We start from the raw sequence: 14,680 nt of genomic DNA, 5'->3' as shown, positions 1-14,680 counted from the left end.
TGCATTGTGCAATGCAATGATTCAAAGTCCCCTCTCGGCCCTCTCAGTGCCTCCGCGCGGTCGGCGGCCAGAATCTCGCCGAATTTGAGCCGAAGGAGGATTTCGCCGACCTGCCGAGGACCCCAAGCGGACCAGGGACTATCAGCGTGTCCCCAAGGTAGGGAAACTCGCGAATCTAATTTAATTAAATGCATGCCGGGCTCATTTACTTGGTTTGCCGTGTCGCATCGGCCCGCCGGCGCCGGCATACTTGCGGCCCCTCAAAGCGCAAAGAAAGTCCAAAGCCGATTTTTAAATCGCTGATTGAGCAGATACGAGCGCCGAATTTTCAGTCACCCGTCTGCACATGCTATGTGTTGTTCGCTTAAAACCATAAAAAAAATCACTTCAGAGGCCCTTTAATGAGTAATTTGAATAACTCTTCAGATTCCCGGTTGCCGTGATTGGGTTGTCAGTGATTTTATGCTATTTTCGATACTCATGCGCATACATTATTTATTATTATTTAAAAAATGTATAATTGAATTTAATTATTAGTTAGTACTTTGTTGTTCGTGAAATTTGATTTTCTTAAATTATTGTTAAAAAACCACACCACTAGTCGCAGAAACATTGTAATTTGCAGTAGATGTGGTCAAATAATTTAAAACAATATAATTCACTGTAAGCGCTTGAGCAACCTGAGCTGGAAATTGTCACCTGTATTACAAGTTTGAAAATCTTATAAAAAATTCGTAAAAAGTTACTTGTTGTTGTTGAATTCTCAGCCGCGCTTGATCTTAAATTACAAATAATGTCGTTGGTTTGAATTAATGTCCCTGATGTGGAAGTGGAAGCTATTAAATTTGATGGTTTTTGAACCGTATTAAAATTCAATATATTTGAAGAGGATGCGTAGAATCTCAATTGATCTCAACTATAAATTTATTTGACTGGTGATATACATGATAATACTTATCGTAATTTAAATTAAAATTTAATGTGTGCTTTTGAAAGAGCACTAATTCTTTCTCTTTGAAATTTTTTAACAAAAACCACAAAAACTATACATCTTATCAACATACAATAATAAATGAAAGAATAAAATATGAATTTTAACAAATTATTCATTCAATTTTATTGATTGAAGTTTTGAATTCTGATTAAAAATATGAAAAAATATGTAATTTCATTTTCAATCGTCTTCTGCACCATAACCATTATCTTGAGCCACTTCATTGGGTGAAGTGGTCCCTTCGCCCTCGCACAAAACCTTGCTGACGAAAGACAAATTCTGCTGGTTGAAAATGTTCGAAATACTTCCTGACATTGTTTTTGTGTAAGTGACTGTGGCCAAAAACGCAGTCTGCATTGTGGCGTTTTGAGTTTGTTCAAATTGAGCCTCAGGAAAAAATTTGACTCCGGAAGGGCACCAAAAATAAGTGTTGACCATCCATTGGCTCCCGGACGTCCAGATTTGTATAGGAGCAATTTCTTTAAAATAAAATAAAAAAATTATTAATCACCAGTAAAAATAATCAAGCATCCACCATTAAGCATAGCATTAACACAGTTATATTCCGAGTAAGTTTCAAATGAGGTAATTTGAAGACCAAGTTTACAGCAATAAGATGCGGCTTCAGCGAAGTTGTACTTGACCTTAACACAGGAAAATATAATTAAAAAGAACAGCAAAATGGTAAAAGGATTTGCATTTGAAGCCACGTAAAGGCGACCACAGGCAGTGTATCTTTTCCCTCCATCAATAGCTGTAATAATTTAGACAGAAAATTTGCAAATATTGTGCGCTGAATAATCACAAAAACTCAGATTAACTTACTCATGTCGTTAAGAAAAGCATTCCGCATACTAGTCTGTGAGGAGAAAATTGGTAAATTAAAAAATAAAATTAACCTGACATATATTTTCAAAAGCTAAATACATTTGTCCTGCACGGGTAGTCTGTGAAACATTTTGCAACACTTCTAGGCAAAGGAGCCTCTTCCTGGCAATTCAAATAAAATTTGAAATTTGTTTCGAAAAATTAAAAATATTTTCTACTCCTTGTGCCAATTCAGCCATGTTTAAAACATCATTAACTAACTCAGGCGCTTTACTTTTGCCGCATTCGTAAATCAAAATTGCCGTCTCGCAGTCATCTGCGCCCTCTTTTCAAAGAAAAACGTTTAATGAGGTTGCCATTTTCTTTTTTAAATTTTTTAAACTCAGGAAGTTAAATTTATACTTTTGTTTTCGCACTCTTCAACCATTTCATAGGCGTTTTGTAACTTTGACGTGTCATTTCCAGCGGCAATTTCCAACTTGGCAATCGTATTTGTATCAACTTTTACTCCATACGAATTCTGGTTATAAATGAATTTTTAATGCAGGTCTTATTAAGGAAAGTTTACGCTTTACAAGAAAACCAGCTTCCTCTGCCACACATTTCAAGTAGCACTAGTTAAAGGAATGAGATATATCAAGTTTTAATTATATGGAAAATTTCTAAAATTCTAAACCAGATAAAAATTTCAAAGTTAAATTTGTAAAAATAATAACCATAGCTGTCCTGTCCAGGCTTGCGAAGTTTGTTCTCAAGTCGATGTCACTAACTGAGAAAGCGATTAATTAATTTCACTTCGAGATTTTAAATGAATCACAAAACCGTTGACATCTTGGTTCTTTTGCGCGCACTCGTTCATTATGGCCCTCCCATTATCTGTTGAGTTGGACGTATCTCTGACCTAAAATGGATTTAATATTTAAATTTTATTTTGAAAATAATTTAATATGTCACTTCACAAATAAAATTAAAATTTTTCTTGCAACCCTCAGTCCCTAATTTTGCGTTCGATTTTGAAAGCGAGATGGTAACACAACTTTTGTCGAGTGAATTTGCCGGTTCTCCAGAGTCCCAGATCACATCCCTAAACATTTTGCCAACGGCACACCAAGCGTGTTTTCCAGAGCAGTCCGCGTCACTTCCGGAAGTCCAATACGTAATTTCTTCTACATTTGGATTTGCTAATTTTAAAAATAATAAAATGTGTATTTATAACGATTTAAGACAAAAATACTATTCATTGCTTTCAACAGAGTGTCCATTTCATTTTTTTGCTCAACACTCAAAAACTTCAATCCCAAAGAGCAGCAAGTTTTGTACGCTTCGTTCCACTGACAATGAGTGGAATATAATTCGCATTTTAAGAAAATATTAAATAATAAGTACATTTGCTTTATCTTTGCTGAAAAAATACGCTCGACCGTTCACACTTTGCCAAGAGCCGTGGGAAAAAGGATCTGTGATTGAAAATAATTATTATTCAATACTATTTTTATGCTTATTATTTTTTTTAATCACCTAGCAAAGGTGGATTTGGGTTGCTGGTTTTCGTTTTGTCAAGGAAAAGTTTCTCCTTTGCATTAAGAAAACAACAGAAAAAAATTTAATTACAACTAAAAGTTATAAAATTACGATTCGAACGCAAGAAATGTCGGGACATCGGCCAGATGTGCATTTGGGAGCAGGGGTTGTCACAAAACTCTGGACCGCAAATTAAATGTAAATAATAGATAAAGTAGTATGAATTATTTTGTACCTCACACGCTAGCATGTAATCATCTGCACAATTTCGGTCGGTCACGACCATTTTTGAATCTTTATGCACAACCTGAAGGTGCAGACAACTTTCATTTCCACCCATGTTGTCGGGTTGTCCCGCTTTCCATTCAACTGTCCCGTTTGAAACTTCTGTCGCACTTATTGGATCGCACCACCAAAACGCTTCTTTGATGCTATCGTTGAACTTGAGTCCGTACGTCCAGTAATTGTAATTGTACCGCCAGGTTGAAACTTTTGGTTTTTATAATGCATATTTTATTAAAATGGAAAAAAATAAAGCACCATTGACAATAGAATTTAAGCATGACTGCTTGGCTGATGTGTTTATTTTTAGTGGAGTCATGCCAAGCTGGCAGCAAATCTTTACGTTTTCTTCCCAATTGACCTTTAAAAAAAGTGAAATAATTATTGATTCAGGAAAATAAATTTCAAACTATTTTGCTTCCAAAAAGGATCAGTGAGCCGCACGCAGTTTCCCAAAATCCATAAGATGATGAATCTATATTAAATTAAATAGTGGAATTCAAAAATAAACAAAGTTTTAAAAACCTTTGAGCGTCCCGTCGGACTCAAACATAGAACTCTAATATTTAGAGGGATAGTTTTTTTTTAGAAAATTATGAAACATTTTACATTTGCTTTGCAATCTTTTGGGCAGAGATTCGGACGTATCTGCAAAATTATCAAGGATATAAATTATGTGTGTATTCAATTTTAATATTAATTTAGTTCTTTTTAATCCAGATTACTACCGTAGTTGTTGAAATGCTTTCAATTGCTGTAATATTAATTAATTTTTAAAAATATTTTATACAATTTTCTTATAAGTTCTCACTAGCTGGTTCCGTTGTGATCTCGGTCGTATCCTGCTCCAAGCCTGCAGTGGTTGTGCCTTATTTTTTTCCAATTTATGGGGTTAAATTAAAAAAAAAAATAGTAATCACATCATTCAGAGCTACATAATGTAGTCTACATTAATGATAATAAAATATAAAACGATGCATACTTTCAGGATTCGTTTCCACACTCGTTAAGGTTGTGATTTGGAACGTTGAGCGCTGCTATATTTATTTTAATTACAGTTGTTTTAATTGTCTTATTATCAATAATTATTTTTCTTAAAAATATAATTTTACAAAAAAATTTTATTCATGCCTTTAATGGAAAATATAAAAATATGAATGACGCTGAAGCTATGCGATTGGCACTATTGGCAGTTTTACCTTAGTTGAATTAGACGTTCCTTTTTCTGAAACATCAAAACACGAATTTTTTCCACAACACTTTGCAATAATTATCCGTGGCGACTTTCTTGAGTTTCCTTGAAAATGTAAAATATTAACTCACGCAAAAAATACCGGTCAAAAATTATTAACCAATCTTTTTGCTCTCTGCTGGCGCTACCTTAAATTTGGTTTTGGAATTATTAATATTCTTTGCTAACGGAACCATGGAGATAGAAAATGTACTTACGCCGTTAAGAAAAATGGCCAAGATGAAAATTGAAGTCACTACTCTGTGCTTCATGATGAACGCAAATGACCAAGTGACGACTATTAAAAGTATTGATTTGTAACACTTGTAGTTTGGCTTTCCCCATAGGTATGGGAAATTTCATCGATCAACTGTTTTTATACTGTTTGCATTGTTGAAACACGTGGGAAGTATAAAAATAAAATGAAAAATGAGTTGACGATGATATGACGTGGAAAGGCTAACTAGCGCTTACGTCAACGAGTTACAATAATCTTCACATGGCTGTATCGCATATCAGATGACTGATGAGTTTTCTCCAACAAATCTAGCAAAATATTTTTATTTTAAAATAAGGGCCTTTGAAATTTATTTTTAAAATAAATTTTGCTAGATTTGACTAACGTTTTCACAAATGGCTTTTTAAACTAAAAAAAAAAGAATTATAAAAGGGTCTATCAATCGAGAAATATATTCAAAAACGAATTTAAAAAAATAAATAATATAAAACCAGTTATTTGACAATAAATTTTAATAATTTAAAAAAATATTACATTCAATTTTTGAAAAACAATTATTTACGAAAAAGAGATTGTTGGACAAAAAGGCATCTCCACTAGCAAAAATTTTGCTAAATTATATTGTATAAATTAATTAAAAATTAAAAATCTTATCTATTCTAATATAACACACATAAGTTTCTTGTTTTTTGCAGAGTAATATTTTTGCGTGAATTAACTTTACCATCCAGTTTAGCATGTAATCAAAAATGTTTTTGTCAGCTCTAAAAATTTCATAAATTCCAGGCATTAAATTTTCACTTCACTCATGCCTGATTCGAATAAGAGATGTCGCATGCAGTGGCATCGAGGGCACTTCCCGCGACCGCTCATAGTTCGCTAAAGGAAAACTAGGTGTAAACTTAGAGAGGTGAAAAAGCCTCAATGTTTAATTTTGAGTTCAGAAATGAATTAAGACTCTGGCGCATTTTATTGAGAATTGAATTTAAATAAAAACTTAAACTTCCATATTCGAGGTGAAAATTTTTTTGCATTCACTTTATTCAGGGGGAAATAAAAATTATTAAAATTAATTCAACACGTAAATAGTGCCCATCAATTTCTATATTGTCATATAAAATAGTACATTTTCCATTATAAATTTGAGGTGTGCACTTTTGACCAGAGCGGTGCACTGGTCAATCGCGTGGGGTAATCTCCCTCCCCAACCTCTCTGTCATGGAGAGGGGCTGGTTTACTTGTTTCCTTGCCATTAAAATGAGAAACTCTTGTGCACACTATTTTAAATTTGAGTTTTCGCTAATAAAAAGTCTGATTATTTATGATTATCAACAATCTATTCTCTATTCTCCATTTTAGAAACAAAAACATCCTGAAGGTGAAGGCAACATTTGTTTTAATATGTTTAAGAAGAATAATAAACTGGTGATATCAAAAGATTTTTCCCTTATTATACATCTTGTTATATATTAATTATTGTTGTTGTTTATTTGTCCAAATTGTTACAATACATTGTTTTCATACAATTGGTGAAAACAATTAATTTAAAAAAAGGGATTGTTGGAAAAAACGGCACCACCACTAGCAAGTACTTTGCTTAAACTTCCAAGATCAAAAGACACCATCCACCACAGTGTGCCTTGGTTGATAAAGTTTTTGTTCTTATCACAAATTGATCTAGTTCTTAGTTCTTACTTAATTCTCTTTTATTTTTATTTTTTTTTATTCAAACATTTTTACTGGCATGATGGAATCCGTCAGCAAGCCATTGAAAAGTTTTCGCTTCAATTTCAATCACTGAAAAAAGTGAAAAAGTAATAATTTAAATTTTTTGTGCAATTTTAATGCTGATATTAGATTTATAAATAATTCAAAAAGAATACATTTTTATCAGCATTTACTTTTTTTCTATAAGTAAACTAAATTTCTGCTTTCCAACACACAAGTGCAGCTCAAAATTTTAGTATTAAAGACTCTGCAAAGTTTATACTTCCAAGAGAGTCGGTCGTGTTGCCACGTGGGGGCTGCAGCACCTGCGGGGGTGCAAAAGCGCGTCTGGTGCATCTCTCATTTATCACGGCCCAAGTTTAGAGGCGCCCGTCCGCTCCAGCCGGCTTCAAAACCGCAGAACACGCGGGTGGTGCTGTTTCTCATCGTTCGACGGCCACCGAGCGGATGCGACGGAAAACCACCCTACCTGCGCGTGCATGTGTTTCTTTCTTTCGGGGATGCTGCGGCTCCAAAACAGGTCACGCTTCCTCTCGCTCTCTTTCCTGCGGCGGGGGATGTTTTTGTTCAGCGCCGCGTCGGAAGTAGTGTGAGACGCAGCAAATTGATTTTTTTGTCACCAGGTATATAACAAATAAAGATAAAAGGGAAGGTTAAGTAAAGAAGACGCGTTTTCGCGCGCCGAAAGTCGCGTGGGTGGCATGACGCATGGTTGGGTCTTTTGTTTGCGCGTTGAAGGTGCGATCTGGATAGGAGCGTTTTCCGACCTGATTGCCGAAATTGATAAATTAGGGCACACAGCTCAGGATGTTGCACGTGCTGGGGAGTGAAATTTTCACAAACAATAAACAGGAAAGGTGATTTCAACGAGGGATTTTCACCTGGCAATGTCTACCTTTTTTCTTAATTTTCGTGAATTATGGAATTTTCCTGACTTTTAACTAGCAAATTGTAAGGTTTCATATAGCTTGAAGTCTAGAAATTAATAAATATTGGCATGAAGCATAATTTAAAATTGCATCATCTAAGTGTTTAATTAAACATATAAACATTATTTGAAGGTATTTAAAGTTTGATTGATTTGCATTAGTAGTAAACAAAGTTATAAAAAATTTATTATATAGTGAGTAAATAAGTGAGTTTTGCCAATGCTGTTTTAAACAGGTTTTAATATTGTCAATGGAAAAGCCAAATTCCAATTCAAGCATCATCCCCTTAATCGCGGATTCAGAAGACATGCGACAAAATAATTATACACAGTCGGGGCTTCGAAGGTTAACAAAAATTTGAAAAAAGCATTTTAATATCTTGGAATATTCATTAAAAAAAATTATATAATAATTTTATCTCATCACCAGGTTAAATTTAAAGGTTTTTTTCTTTGCTTTTTAAAACTTAAATGCCCGGGCTTGGTTTCAAAGGAAGCAAGAATCCTTTATGAAGACAGATGCACTGGGAGAAGGAACACCAAAACAAACTTTTTGTAGCACCGGTGCTCCTCGTTGCAGCAGACGCGCCTAAATAGAAAAGCAGCCGATGATGATTCACGCAGATCCATCAATTCGATGGTATATCACCTGCTGCCGCGTGCATCTTTTGTTTGCTCTTTCCAAGAGAGAGATGACCTGCAAGTGCGGCGCAAGAGCACCCACCCATTGTGCGTGCGTCAATCTGGTCGTCTATGGGTCCACCTGCCCCGCGACCGACTGTTCTGAAGTTCTGTGTTTGGGCAGGTGGAACGCGCGATGAGATAATCAAACACGCCGGTTTGTAATTAAGTATGTTAACAGGCGCTTAATACCGTGAACGCGAACCAAAAACGAGCCACAGAGACCCCCAAACGAGCGCTTTTCAATCGGCTAATGAATGTTTTGTTAAATGATGTTCATGGCAGGTAATGCCTTATTCTAATCAATCACATTTTCCATCCGGTCATCTTGCTCCGAGCAATACAAGGAAAGTTTTTTATTTTGTTTTATATAGTATAGAGGATAGAGGTACTTAAAATAAAATTTCATTAAAATATTTAAAGAAAAATTAAAGTATCGACAAATATGCATATTATGGATTTTGAATAAATAATTAAATTTGATTTTTTTTTTAACTTGAAGAAGATTGTAAGAAAAATTTACGAAAATAAAATAACTGCATTAAATTGAAAAGACATGTGAATAATCCAACCTGAATGAGAGGTTTCCCTCACCTAATGCAGAATCGATTGACCCCACGTAAGTGTTAATTAATTATAAAATCTAAATTATATCCATTTTTACAAATATTTTAGTTTCAGTGGCAAATTATGAAAAAGAATTATATTTTTTAGAAATTATATGAGTAGAAAGTTATAAGATGTTATTAAAGTTTTTTTTTTTAGCTTTAAAAATAATTTAATTTTAAAGAGCAGCTGTGAAGATTATTAGAAAATAATTATTCTTTTTGTTTCCACCCACTTGACGAGTGCAACATTTTCTCGTTTTAATTTAAATCAATAAACACCTGACCTTTCCAAGCGCAATCAAGACAAGCCCAAACAATCAATTTGCCCTGCCGTTAATTGAAAACCAAACAGAGAGAGTGAAAAAAGGATGGAGGCAAAACTTTTGATCAAGGGTCAACTAAGAGCTCTCAGGTCTTCTCGGAACGATTGTTTATTAAATAACAACAAGACGTAACGAGCACCTTGAAATGATTATCCACGCAGCGTCTATCAAAGGGTCTCTCTATTCAGAAGAACTGCTTTTAATAAATTATATATAAGCGCGCGGCGAGGAAAATATGAAATATTGGCCTAGCGGTTGAGGTGTTAAGAGAGATCTAATTACGATAGAGCACGGACCAAAATTCATAATTTTCGACGCATAGGCAGGTGCATTTCTTTTCACTAAACGTTTTCTCGGTCGTAACCACGCACACCCCCGCCCGCCCTTTGCAGTCTTTAATCATAATCGGCACGCGGGGTGCGCTCTTTTCCGCTCCAGGTACGAGACGAATTATGGATCCGCGGGTATCCTAATAAGGCCCCGAAAGCTGCTGCCGGCTGAAACGTGATCATTATCGAAAGACCGCCGATTATGAACCGCTGCATCATACCCGAAGAACGATTTCATATTTGAGAAGAAATCATTTCTGCTCTTTACAGCTTGCTAGAAATATAAAAAAGGGTTGGTTTCTTCCTCTTCGTCCATATTTAAGATTTAATTTAAAAACAACCGATCAGTTTTAACAAGGAGCTCTGTTAAAAATTTTATTCCAATTTTGTGATGTTCCTCGCACAAACATAAATTTATATATCAATGATCCGATTTATTTATTATTTTTAGCTTTTTATATTAGTAGAATAGATACACAGTTGAGTAATAAAATGGCGCCTAAAAATGGCGCTTAAATATGGTCGTAAAAATTATGGCGCCGGCAGGCGCCCAGGCGGGCACCCTGGCTCAGGTTGTGATGGCGGAATTAAAATGGCCGCGTGAACCTTCGGGGTCCGGGGTGGGAAATAAAAATTTTGGCGCAGGTCAGCATCTGTGGCTCGGGTAAAAATTATAAAAGTCAAACACTCTATAGTATTAGACTGGGTGTGTTAGTGCTAACAGCACCGAACATCTCACTATGTCTGGATACAAACCCACAAACTATAAGACGATTATCGTCAAGGTTGGAGCATCCGGAAATGTTTACGCAATAAAGGAGACAGGGGTTTCCTTTGTGAGTCACAGGGGCAGCTTTTACACTGTTGAGGGACGTTGGACTCCGAGGGTGCAGTTGTCGGAGGAGACGAGTATCGTGGAGGAAATGTCGTGGAAAGGTAAATAATTTTCGGTTCAAATTAAACATTAAATTTTTAAACCTTATATAATAGAATATAATGACTTTCAGAACTATGTCGACGTTGGGGTATTGAGCTTAACGAGTACGACTGTCCCAAAGCTTTTGAAGCCCTCGAGCAATGGTATGTGGATTTTCACCGAGACCCTAAGAACTGTGGCTGTCCGCCGCGTGTCATTTGAATAAAAGAATCAATCTAAAAAAATTGTAAGATTTTTATTAAAAAAAAAAAAAATAATAAAATAAACATTTATGGAGGCAAGAGACATGGTGCAAGAGCGCCATTATTTAAGTTGCGCGCGGCTTCATTTTTCTTCAGGTATGAGAGAGGGCGCAGGTGAAAATGAGTGGGGGCGCGCAAGGCGCACTCACAGTTTGTTGTGGTTTGAGGAAGCACGTGGGACACTTAAACTCCAGCCCTGCAACATGCACTCCGACGAGGAAAACGAAACTCGAGAGCAAAAGGTAAATTTCCCATATTTTAAGCATATAAAAAATATAAAAATAAAATAAAAACTAAGCAAGGGTAAAAAAAAAATATTTAAATTTTGCGCTTACCTCTGTGCCTATGATACTTATACTATATATATTGTATTCAGGCTAAGGAGTATCTCCTCCAAGATTCCGATGCGGAGAGCGATGATGGCCTGCAGCTACCAAAACGTCGTGCTCTTGAATCCGTCGTGTCGAATCTTGCTGCTCGTGTATTCAGAGACCCGAAAGATGGTGACTTTCCGGGCGACGACTCCTTCCGTACAACCATCGAGGCGGCGTCCGACTTTGATGCCTTCTCGTACGAGGACCGTGTCTCGCTGCCTTGGCGTGCGGACCCAGCTGGGTATTTTGAAGAGAATGCTCTTGATGGCATTGGTCCGCTTGTCAGGAGCACTGGGAATGTAAGTAGAAATTAATATAGACATTTTTAAAAGTCCAACAGCATAAAATCTAATTAAAAAAAATAAAAAAAAATTAAAATTTTCATATATTATAAAATTTAAATTAATTGTTATAGAGTGCTGACGCCAGCTGCGATCAAGAGAGCCAACCGTCCCCCATACCTGAAGATGTCTCAGCCTACATGGTGGAGGCGGTCAGCAAGATGAAGATCGAGTTGGACGACCCCATCTTCTGCACATCCGTGTTCGGCACACCCCAACCACCTGAAAACAAGGACGAGTTTAGGGTAAAACTCCTTATGGCGCTTAACACAAGCAAAGTGGACGAGGGGTTGAAAATTATTGACACTCTTCATGAAACTCTGATTGAGGGCATAAAGCCTGTGTTTTCTCTTAAAGAAACAATCGATCGGAGCACAAATTCTTTCATCGGTGCCGTTAGCTGTCTGGTCGGAGATCAAGCGGGCAAACTTTGCTTTTTTCTCCGTGTTTTCAATAGACAGGTCGTTATACCTCAATCAGCATTTCAAGATTTGTCAGCCTTGTTCGAACATGGTCTCGAGCAACAATTTGAATTAAACAACTCTTGCTCTCACAGGCACTTCGGCAATATTGGGTTACAGTATGTGAAAACTCAGGCCGGTCTATTGTTGGCCATATACGAGCACTTTGGCGACCAAACACTTGAGTTTAAGAAAAGGGTGCGGGTTGTAATTGACAATGAGATGGTTGCGCAGATAAAGGGGCCCATTTGGAGACTGAAAGTTGCTCTATTTTACAAGACTGCACAGGGTAGCCCTGAGTATGTACAACTTGATGAAATTAAAAGTGCAGCTGTTTTTGCAAAAAGAATGTAATGGATGTGTAGAGGCAGGTGTGGTACACACATGTATTACCCAATCCTCGAATAGGGTGCATAGGATTGTGAATGCTGTCGCAAGGCAGCTTAATGAAAGTCCGCTGTGTGGTGCGCAGATTGTCGTTGTAAATCATCTTACCGATAATTCGCTCAGGGGGGCATTCGTACGTAGGATCCAGGAGGATCTGACGTGCGAAACAAATATCCGCTTCTGGACCCGACAGAACCCTGACGGCAGTGATTATGATGCTACCGTTTACAGCTTTCAGCCAGTCCGCTTTTAAGTTAAGACGAAATGTTTTGCAATTTTGTACTTATTTAGATAAAAATGAAGAAAAATTACTGATATGTGTTTTTTAGGAAATAAAAAATAAACTGCCAAAATGTAAAAAATTGTTTTAATTAAATAAAGTCAATAAATAAAAACAGACAAATATGCTTAAAAATGAAACCAATTAAATTGGTAATTTTGAGAATTAAAGATAATAATAATAATTAGATTTTTTTTTAAAAAAATCGCATGTTGGAGAATAAAAATTGTGTTCAAGATCTCTTCTCCAAGTTTAAATTTTGTCGCTGGAATTTGGATTGAAACGACCGTTGGGACATTAAGTTAATGACTAGAGAGCGAGACAGGAAATTGATCAAATATGGCGGCCACCGCCATCATAAATCCTTGCCCTGAAGGAAAAACGCCATTGATTGGGAAATACACGCATGTGCGCGCCAGGTTCAACAGTAGCGCCACCGCTACACATGCCCATATCAAACAGAGTGACACGTGCAACGACACGCTCGAAACCTTCCAGCAATGGAGGGCGAAAAATCTTTTTTAAGTTTAATTAGGCAAGTTGAACTTTCGGACGTCGAACTTGCGGATAACAAAAAGCTTTACAGCGATATTTGGGAATCGGCTAAAAAGATTTTAGACAGCTATGCACTGCTGCCTAAGGAAACGCGTTTCATCTGCGGACTGAGCAGAATGATGGTAAGTTATCCCGGATTATTTAATTATTTGATTATTGAAATGACGTTATTTTTTAAGGACTGGCGTGATCTGTCGATCTCGTGGGTCGACAAGAACGTCTTTAAAACTTCGGCGAGTTTCCTAAAATCAACCTACGACCCAGCCAGCCTCATCATCATGCTGCGGGAATCATACCCGGACCAAAACTTTGCGCAGATTCTCTTGTACGCTCTGGGCTGGGCGATAACCGAGAACAGCATAAATTTTGTCTTTGTACGTGCCAATATCTTTTATTTGAGTGTTGCGGAGCACTTTTACAAAAAATGGGTAATTATATTTATTATTTTAAGCGCATGCCCGACTTCATTATTAATATTTTTTTTTTTGTATTAGCATCCGCTCATACAGACGCAAACACAAGGCGACGATAATAGCAAAGAGGTGAGATTTTATATTGATTTTGCTGTAGTGAAACATTAAAACTTGCCTTTAAAATTCAGATTTCCACTGAGGGTGCTTCGGCCACTGAGGGTGCTTTGGCCTCTGGGGGCGAGACTGCTTCCTGCGTAGCTCTGCAACCTCCATCAGTAGGCCAAGAAAAGTCTGGAGGTGATACTACTTATCAGGGATCTGATGGCCTCGGCATACAACATGATCCTAATCACCAAAATGTAAGAATTTTAATTTTAATGTAATGGTCCATTTAAACATACCTTTCAAATGCAGATTTCTGACTCCTCCGAGCATGCGCCTGATGAAACTGTTGTCCGGGTTGAGCATACTCCAGCTGTACAATCACCATTAGCCAGCCAGCAGGTTTGGGGAGAAGATTTTCAACTCAATGATGCACAGACTGAGCTTGCTGAAATCTCACTGGATTTCTCGACACCAGATCTCAACGCGGATGACGATGACCTGGAGCAGATTTTTGGCGTCAGATTTTCAGATCAACAGATGGCGAAGATGACAAAGTGCATCGAGGTTTCTCACAAGTCGGTTAGTAACCTAAAGTAAATTAATAAAATTTAGAAATTTTAATTAATTGATTTTAGCTGCAAGGATTAGACGTGCAGACAGTTGGTGGGCAAGACTACACTCTGGTAAAAATTGATAATATTACAACCATGCTTCTGGATACTTATCATTGTGTTAAGACCCAATTTGTAGAACTAATCGAGGAGCAGGAGTCACGCCAAGATCAAGATGCAGATACACCTTTGCGACTTGATCTCCTCGCTGAAGCGCAATCCAGCCCCAGACCTGGGCCATCAGAGCAGGCTCCATCCACCCCCAGAGATGACTCTGTGGAGC

General features: G+C 36.9%; 2 protein-coding genes across 2 annotated transcripts; both read right to left on the bottom strand.

The window, feature by feature from the left end:
* Positions 1-1,906: 1,906 nt before the first annotated feature.
* LOC132194422 (uncharacterized) lies at positions 1,907-4,268 on the bottom strand. The gene is made up of 16 exons (XM_059615677.1): positions 4,235-4,268; positions 4,151-4,184; positions 4,036-4,100; positions 3,884-3,986; positions 3,579-3,832; positions 3,455-3,523; positions 3,341-3,395; positions 3,209-3,279; positions 3,057-3,153; positions 2,777-3,003; positions 2,645-2,723; positions 2,539-2,591; positions 2,398-2,436; positions 2,225-2,342; positions 2,041-2,147; positions 1,907-1,984 (listed from the first exon to the last, which is right to left on the bottom strand). Exons 2-16 carry the CDS (start codon positions 4,176-4,178, stop codon positions 1,907-1,909), a joined length of 1,443 nt encoding a protein of 480 aa, XP_059471660.1. The 5' UTR covers positions 4,179-4,184; positions 4,235-4,268.
* A 154-nt stretch (positions 4,269-4,422) lies between these two features.
* LOC132194421 (uncharacterized) lies at positions 4,423-5,134 on the bottom strand. The gene is made up of 5 exons (XM_059615676.1): positions 5,075-5,134; positions 4,978-5,005; positions 4,825-4,922; positions 4,608-4,662; positions 4,423-4,493 (listed from the first exon to the last, which is right to left on the bottom strand). Exons 1-5 carry the CDS (start codon positions 5,126-5,128, stop codon positions 4,423-4,425), a joined length of 306 nt encoding a protein of 101 aa, XP_059471659.1. The 5' UTR covers positions 5,129-5,134.
* Positions 5,135-14,680: the final 9,546 nt, after the last annotated feature.

Source organism: Neocloeon triangulifer, unplaced genomic scaffold, assembly GCF_031216515.1.
Source record: "Neocloeon triangulifer isolate White Clay Creek 2 clone unplaced genomic scaffold, ASM3121651v1 ptg000006l, whole genome shotgun sequence".
In the NCBI taxonomy this organism is placed as follows: Eukaryota; Metazoa; Arthropoda; class Insecta; order Ephemeroptera; family Baetidae; genus Neocloeon; species Neocloeon triangulifer.
Note: the sequence above shows the minus strand (reverse complement) of the source record. Positions and strands in the feature narration are given on the sequence as shown.

Excerpts from the sequence above, each read along its gene's own strand:
- LOC132194422 (XM_059615677.1), bottom strand. The coding sequence starts at position 4,178 with ATGTTTGAGTCCGACGGGACGCTCAAAG. Across the intron at positions 4,101-4,150 it reads GTCCGACGGGACGCTCAAAG|ATTCATCATCTTATGGATTT; the intron begins GTTTTTAAAACT and ends AATTTAATATAG. Across the intron at positions 2,592-2,644 it reads AAAGAACCAAGATGTCAACG|TTAGTGACATCGACTTGAGA; the intron begins GTTTTGTGATTC and ends TCGCTTTCTCAG.
- LOC132194421 (XM_059615676.1), bottom strand. The coding sequence starts at position 5,128 with ATGAAGCACAGAGTAGTGACTTCAATTTTCATCTTGGCCATTTTTCTT. Across the intron at positions 5,006-5,074 it reads TGGCCATTTTTCTTAACGGC|GTAGCGCCAGCAGAGAGCAA; the intron begins GTAAGTACATTT and ends ACCAAATTTAAG. Across the intron at positions 4,663-4,824 it reads GAACGTCTAATTCAACTAAG|CAGCGCTCAACGTTCCAAAT; the intron begins GTAAAACTGCCA and ends AAATAAATATAG.